Consider the following 7,592-nt stretch of genomic DNA (forward strand, 5'->3'; position numbering starts at 1 on the left):
ATAGATAGATAGATAGATAGATAGATAGATAGATAGATAGATAGATAGATAGATAGATTGATTTGTTTGGTATACATTAAATCATGTAGATACCATTGCCTTTTTGAGTGCTCAGAATGTTTTATATTAGGAGTGAACACTTGAAATAGTTTTATCTTTTAAAAAGAAGCTTATTTCTGTTGTTATAAATTGATTTATTTACAAGTAGATATGAAGCTATTGTTTGACAAAAACCATGACCAAAATTAGAACTATACTTTTTCTAAAAGGGAAAATGACTTGAGTTGTTCTTGCTTTGGTTAAAAATTCCCGTGCTTTGCCTGTTGGTCTGCTCCTATGTTGCCTTACTTCACCTTATTTTCCTGACGCAGTGTGGCTTCTCTAACAGGCCTCTTTCATGTGTATTTTACATTTTTGCCATATAGGTCTTTCACAGTTCTGCAGCCCCAGGCGGGCATTCTCTGAGCAGGGTCCGCTCCGCCTGATCAGGAGCGCCTCTTTCTTTGCAGGTTTGCCATGTGCTGTGTGGGTAGACTAGTTGGTGTGCCCTGGTGGCTAGAATCTCTAGTTAAGCTGTGGAAACAAGAGAGAATGAAGTAGGGAGGTTGTGGTTAAGAAAGCATTGTTTACAAAGTAGAGGAAATTATTGCTTTTTATTGGGTATGTTCCTAAAGTTTTCACAAAGTATGTTATCAATAGAATTGATATTTTTATGAAATTTCAGGTTGTCCTTTCTTTCTTTAATATGCCATAATAATTTTAAGCTTTAGACTATTAAAAGAAAAATTTAGGGTGTATTAGCCTAGTAATTAGTTATACTGCCCCTTGGAAATTTTAATGTTATGCTGTCTTGTTTCCATGGCTAAGTAGCTTTTGTATTGTAATTCACTATTTGCTGGAAATATCCAATCTTTATAATTGTTGCAAATTTCTGATCTGCACTCTTCCCTAAGGACAACTTTTCTTGGAGCTAAGATTTAGATGAACAAGCACTGTTCTGACACTATTTAAAAGGCGTGTGAGCATAATTACTCATATCATTACTTTAACAGAGTGTTTGCCTTGCTTATATATGCAGGGGCAGAGTCCTGTTCCACATTTTCACACTTTGCATACACACTGATCTTTCATTATCACCTTCTAGTCGAAATTATCAGTCCTCAGGTTCATTCATTGTTATTTATTATCAGTCTTCTCTATATAGCCTGGATAGATTTGAATTTTAAATTCTTCTGCTTTTGTCTCCTGAGTGAAAGGATTATGAATATTTGTCATCATACCCTGCTGTTCTACTTCTTGTGTTAAGTAGAGCTTATTTTACGTATAAATATCAGATGTGAGCAATACTTATTTTTCCTAGAAAAATCGGAAAACATAAAACCAGCTTAAAAGTATACAAGCTATCCTACTGGCACTTATACTTACTTTTGTTTGTTTGTTTGTTTTTGTTCTTTTTTTCCTGTGCCATAAATCAAATCCAGGGCCTTAAATATGTTCTAGGCCTTTCCTCTATCACTAATTTACATTCTTAGCCCCCTCCCCACCTGTTTATAAACAAAATTGGTATCATACTATTTAAACAAAGTTATCACACATTTTCTTACAGAGTTTTAAATTCTTATTTATTATGTTTGTGTTTAAGCATTGTTACAGACATAATCAGAAGGAACTACCATAGAGTTGTTGCTTAGCCTTAGTAACTAACGTTGATGCTTTTTGATAGTATGCTTTCGTTTTCATTTAATAGTATGAACATCTATGTTTTTGAATATGTTCTTAAAATTAAAGTTTACTCAATCCCAGATTATTCTGTATCTTGGACAGTTTTGCATTATGTGATAAATCTTCAGATAAGTCTGAAAGCTTGTTCAACTGAGTAATAGCTCCTAGTGTTGGGTTGGTGCCATGCTATTGCAAAAGGAATGCAATGAGATGAAGCATGATCTAGTTTGCGATTTAAAAGGAGCAACATTTTTCTCAATTGTAATGTATTGTATGACTGACCATTTGTTTTGATTTAGTTCACAGCAACCCGATGGACATGCCAGGAAGAGAATTGAATGAGGACAGAGACAGCGGCATAGCACGCTCTGGTAATGCCAGATTCATAGGCTAGCCCTCTTTTTTTTGAAATTGTTAGTTGATGTTGATTTTATTTCTCTCTCTGTCTTTACTGTCTAACTCTGTGTCTACTTTGTTTATATTGACATTTCACATGACAGGGTTGTAGAAAGGATAGAAAGAAGTCTCTTAAATTTGATATTTAGTTAAAACATTTATGAACTATCTTTTGCAAGTTTTTTGTTTGTCTACTATATTGTATGGCTCTTGAGTGAGAGAACTTTGTAGATGACAACATCAGCCTGCAGTGTCAAAAGGTTGGACACTCTTTTTGACAGAAGATCACAGATCATCTTAGGCTTTAGGCTTAGTCAGGATAAGAAAAAAAAAAAAAATTGCTCACTGTATTACAAAAAAACATAGAAAAACCATATCAGCTTACATTTACTTGGTGTTAGTATTGAAGTTGTTAGATTATTTCCTAGAGAAGCTTAGGCAATATGAATCAGTGTTAACTTTTTTATTTTTATTTTTTAAAGTATGGATTTCACTGATATTTGTTATATCCAGAAAATATTTACTGAAATATTCTGGGTATTAAGAAAGAAGAAAGGAATTCTGGAAGAAAGTAAAAAAGAAAGGAAGACCCACAGTGTATGTGATCAAACAAACAAACAAAAATGTTTGTATGATATGCTCAGTGATAGATTTGTACAAAGAAGCTCAGAAAAAAAGACACCTAGCTTACCTGAGCAAGAGGCAAGTATAAGCAACGCATTACAGAGAAGCAGCACTTCTTTTTTCCTTTTCTTTTCTTTTCATATTAATTACAGTTTATTCACTTTGTATCCTAGCTGTAGCCCCTTCCATCATTCCTTCCCAATCCCATCCTACCAGCCTCATCTCCTCCCATGCCCCTCTTCAAGTCCACTGATAGGGGAGGTCCTCCTCCCCTTCCATCTAAACCTAGCTATTAGGTCTCATCAGCTGGCTGCATTGTCTTCCTCTGTGTCATGGTAAGGCTGCGCCTGCCTCAGGGAATGGTGATCAACGAGCCAGCCACCAAGTTCATGTCAGAGACAGTCCTTGTTCCCCTTACGAGGGAACCCACTTGGATAGTGGATAGCCCATGGTTGAGCTGCCATGGGCTACATGTGTGCAGGGGTCCTAGGTTATCTCCATGAATGGTCCTTGGTTAGAGTATTAGTCTCAGAAAAGACCCCTGGGCCCAGATTTCTTGGTTCTGTTGCTCTCCTTGTGGAGCTCCTGTCCCCTCCAGATCTTTCTGTCTCTCCCTTCTTTCATAAGATTCTCTGCACTTGGTCCAAAGTTTGTCTATGAGTCTTAGCATCTGCTTCGATAGGCTGTTAGGTAGAGTCTTTCAGAGGCCCTCTATGGTAGGTTCCTGTCCTGTTCCCTGTCGTCTCCCTCTTCCAATGTCTGTCCTGTTTGCCTTTCTGAATGAGGATTGATCGTCTTACCCAGGGTCCTCCTGCTTACTTGGCTTCTTTAGGTATACGGATTTTAGTATGTTTATCCTATATTGTATGCCTAATGTGTAAATGTACTATAATTTATGTATCCATTCCTCAATTGAGGGACATCTGGGTTGTTTCCAGATTCTAGCTATTACAAATAAAGCTGCTACAAACATGGTTGAGCAAATGTCCTTGTTGTGTATTTGAGTATATTTTGGATATGTGCCTAGGAGTGGTATAGCTGGATCTTGAGGAAGCACTATTCCTAATTGTCTGAGAAAGCTCCAGATTTATTTCCAAAGTGGTTGTACAAGTTTACATTCCCACCAGCAATGGAGGAGAGTTCCCTTTTCTCCACATGCCTCTCCAGCATGTGTTGTCACTTGAGTTTTTGATCTTAGCCATTCTTTTGGGTGTAAGGTGAAATCTCATGGTAGTTTTGATTTACATATCCCTGAATGTTGAGAGGCAGGACTTTTCTTGAGTTGTGTGTTAGAAAATAAAGAATGAAGAATGAATGCAAAGGCATTTTTGGTTAATACTAGAAGTGTATGGTAGGGCTCCAAACCATTAATGAGTCCTCATCTTGGACTTGCAGTCCTATTAGACATTGTATACTTGATTCCTATGCTTCATGAAAGGCCTTGTCACATTGTATATTTGTCATTACCATTATTGTGAATCAGTTTGAGTATAAACAACAATTTTAACTTTATCCCATGTTCTGATAGGTATGAATTACAATAACATGAACTTTCAAAGATAAAAAGTTTAGATGCCTGAACTTTATTCTCAAAGACTGATCTAATATCGAAAAATTGTAAAGGAGATAAAAAGCTCAGTTGATTTTGATGGTTCAGTGGTTAAGAGTATATATTGCTCTTGCAAAGGATCCAAGTTTTGTTCCTAGCACCTACCTCAGGAAGCTCTCAACTGCCTATAACTGCAGCTCGGGGTGGATCTGAGCCCCTCTCGTTATCTCTGGTACCTTCACTTTCACGCCCACACTCTGACACACACACACACACACACACACTCACACTCACACACACTCACACACACACACATGTACTTTAAAGCAAGAAACATAAAACTTAAAAAAAACATTAAAATTTTCAGATAAAAATATACTTTTTATCATGTGCAACATGATGGCTTGAATCATTTATATACTATATAAGTGGAATCTACTGGTATGTATCTGCCACCTTAGAGTGCTCCAGAGAGTTATGTGTAGGGTCTGCTGTTTTTTAACACTTAGATAAAGGCTTGGCAACTTGGGCATGAGTGATTTATGAGTGCTGTAAATGACCCCTTTGAATTCCTTTCAAACACTTTCAAATCATCTTTCTTGTTAATACTCATCTGCAATCAATTTGAATGGCATCAGGTTTCATTTAAGAATAGTGAGGGTTCAGCCAATTAGTGGACATTAGGATGGCTTAAAAAGTAATAGCTTGTATCCAGGAGCATTTTTTTGGGGGGTTGCACAGTGCCAAAAATGATTGTCTGAAAGACTCTTGTAAATATGATATTAATACATGAGTTTACTCCTCTGAGGCTTTCCTCCAAATACATTTTCAGATGGAAGTTTAGACAGGTTGGTGAAATGAAATAAAAGATTAGGTTTACTCTATTCAGTCTGTTAAAAAGAAATTTGTCACCATGCCTAATCATTGACTATTAAATATACTTGTTCTTCTGATGTACAGCATCTCTGAGCAGCTTGCTCATCACTCCATTTCCCTCCCCAAATTCTTCACTTACTCGAAGTTGTGCCAGCAGCTACCAGCGACGTTGGCGACGTAGCCAAACCACCAGTTTGGAAAATGGGGTATTTCCTAGATGGTAAGTTGGCATTGAACAAGATTGACTAATTCTTTAAATATACGTTTGTATAAAGTTTTAGAACTTGAGACTTGTATTACGTGTATTTGAAGTTTGTAACTGAAAACTTTTAAAATTTTATTAATTTTTTAATTGTGGTAAGACAGACAAAAACAGTTTTCTGTTTTAATCTTTTATTTTTCATATGGTTTAGTAACAGTAAGTACCTTCACACTGTCACTACTGTTTAAGTCCTGAACTTTTTCATCTTCCCAAACTAAAACCCTGTCCCCATTAAACAATAACTCCCTACTCCTCCTTCATTTGCCTTTTGCAACCATTGTTCCCCTTTTAAATTTTTGTAGTTTAAAAGTCTTTAGTTTTAGGTTTGTCTGTATGTCTATAAGAATGTATGTGTCTTGTGTACAGGTACTTATGGAAGCCATAGGAGGGCATTGGGTCCCCTATAGATAGAGTAATAGGCAGTTTTGAGCTGCCCAACATGGACACTGAGAATTAAACTTGGGTCCTTGTAAAGAAGTGCTTATTTTGGCTATCTCCATAAACTTAACAACCATGAATACCTTGTATAAGTGGAATCATGCAGTACTTATCTTTTTAGATCTGGCTCATTTTGTTTAGTATATCTTTGAAATTCATCCATGTTGTAGCGTATATAAGAAATTCATATTTATGGCTAAATAATAATGCACTAGCAGTACATTTGAGGGGCTGGAAGAATGACTCTATCAGTGAAATGCTCGTTGTGTAAGCATGACAACTTGTGTTCAGGTCCCCGGAATATTACCCATGTAAAAATCCAGGTGCACTGGGGAAGCAGAGACAGGAGGATTTCTGTAGTTTGCTTGCAAGACAGTCTAGTTGAATTGATGAGCTCCAGGTTTAGTGAGACCTCATTACAAAAAATAAGGTGGAACAATCTTAGGAAGCTGCTCAATGTCAACTTATGACCTCTACATGTATATTACCTACATGCATGCACATGTGTGTACATGCACATACATACACAAAAAGAAGCACATTTTCTCTACCCATTCATTTGCCCATGAAAGCATAGAATGTTCCTACATCTTAGCTGTTTTGAATAGCACTGCTATGAACATGCATATATAAATATTAGTTCCAGGCCGTGCCTTCTGTCATTTTGGGTATAAGCCCAGAAGTGGGTTTACTGAGTCATATGGTCATTCTATTTTTAATTTTTGAGGAACTGCCATAGAGTGACTATATGACTTCATATTCGCAACAGCAACATAAAACAGTTCTGAAATCTTTGTATATTCGCCAACACATTATTTTCTGGTTTTTGTTTTGTTTTAGTCCCCACAACCTCCTGCATGTGAGGCAAACATTCTACCGCTGAGTTGCACTCCACTAGTAAGCTGCATTCGCAGTCCCCGTCCTTAATAGTTGCCATTCTAACGAGTCTGAAATGATCTACAAGTGCTTTTTGCTCACTTTGCACATCATCTTTAAAGGGGTATATATTCAACTCCTTGCTCCCAGCATATTTAGTTTTTTGTTGGTTGTTATTGTTGATGAATTAGAAGACTTCTTTGAAATAATTTTTGGATATTAATTCCTTACTAGATACATGATTTGCACATATTTTCTATAATCCTATGGATTGTTTTCACCATCTGTTGATGATGATATCTTTTGATACTTTTTTTATTTTTATAATACCCAATTCTATGCTGTTCTTGCCTTTGATTTTTCTGTCCTCTCAAAGAAATCATTGCCAAATTTAGTATTTTGTTTTTTTTTTAATTTTTATTTTTTTAATATTAGTTACAATATGTTAACTTTGTATCCCTGCTGTATCCTGCTCCCTCTTTCCCTCCCAATCCCACCCTCACACCTTCATCTCCTCCCTGCCCCTTTCCAAGTCCACTGATAGGGAGAACCTCCTCCCCTTCCATCTGATACTGGTTTATCAGGTGTCTTCAGGACTGGCTGCAAAGTCCTCCTCTGTGGCCTAGCAGGGCTGCTTCTCGGGGGGGGGGGGGGGGGGGGGGGGGGGGGGGGGTGTGTGTCAAAGAGCCCGCCATTGAGTTTATGTCAGAAACAGTCCCTATTCCCCTTAATAGGGTACCTACAAATTTAGTATTTTGAAGTACTTTGATTTCTCCCAAGAGTTCTGTGTTTGGTGCTTTCATTCTTCTTCTTCTTCTTCTTCTTCTTCTTCTTCTTCTTCTTCTTCTT

At 37.0% G+C, this 7,592-nt stretch overlaps 1 protein-coding gene across 3 annotated transcripts in view; it reads left to right on the top strand.

Annotated features, from left to right (window-relative positions):
• Positions 1–7,592, top strand: part of Fnip1 (folliculin interacting protein 1) — a 79,534-nt gene that overhangs the window by 50,365 nt on the left and 21,577 nt on the right. For 2 of the 3 annotated variants that reach the window (XM_055602813.1, XM_055602815.1), the window contains 3 exons: positions 426–509; positions 2,022–2,093; positions 5,252–5,387. In XM_055602813.1, the coding sequence (XP_055458788.1) occupies positions 426–509; positions 2,022–2,093; positions 5,252–5,387 (292 nt within the window). The remainder of the gene's footprint in view (positions 1–425; positions 510–2,021; positions 2,094–5,251; positions 5,388–7,592) is intronic. The other variant, XM_055602814.1, reaches the window with a different exon arrangement.

This window comes from Psammomys obesus, unplaced genomic scaffold (assembly GCF_907164565.1).
Source record: "Psammomys obesus unplaced genomic scaffold, mPsaObe1.curated_primary_1811, whole genome shotgun sequence".
In the NCBI taxonomy this organism is placed as follows: Eukaryota; Metazoa; Chordata; class Mammalia; order Rodentia; family Muridae; genus Psammomys; species Psammomys obesus.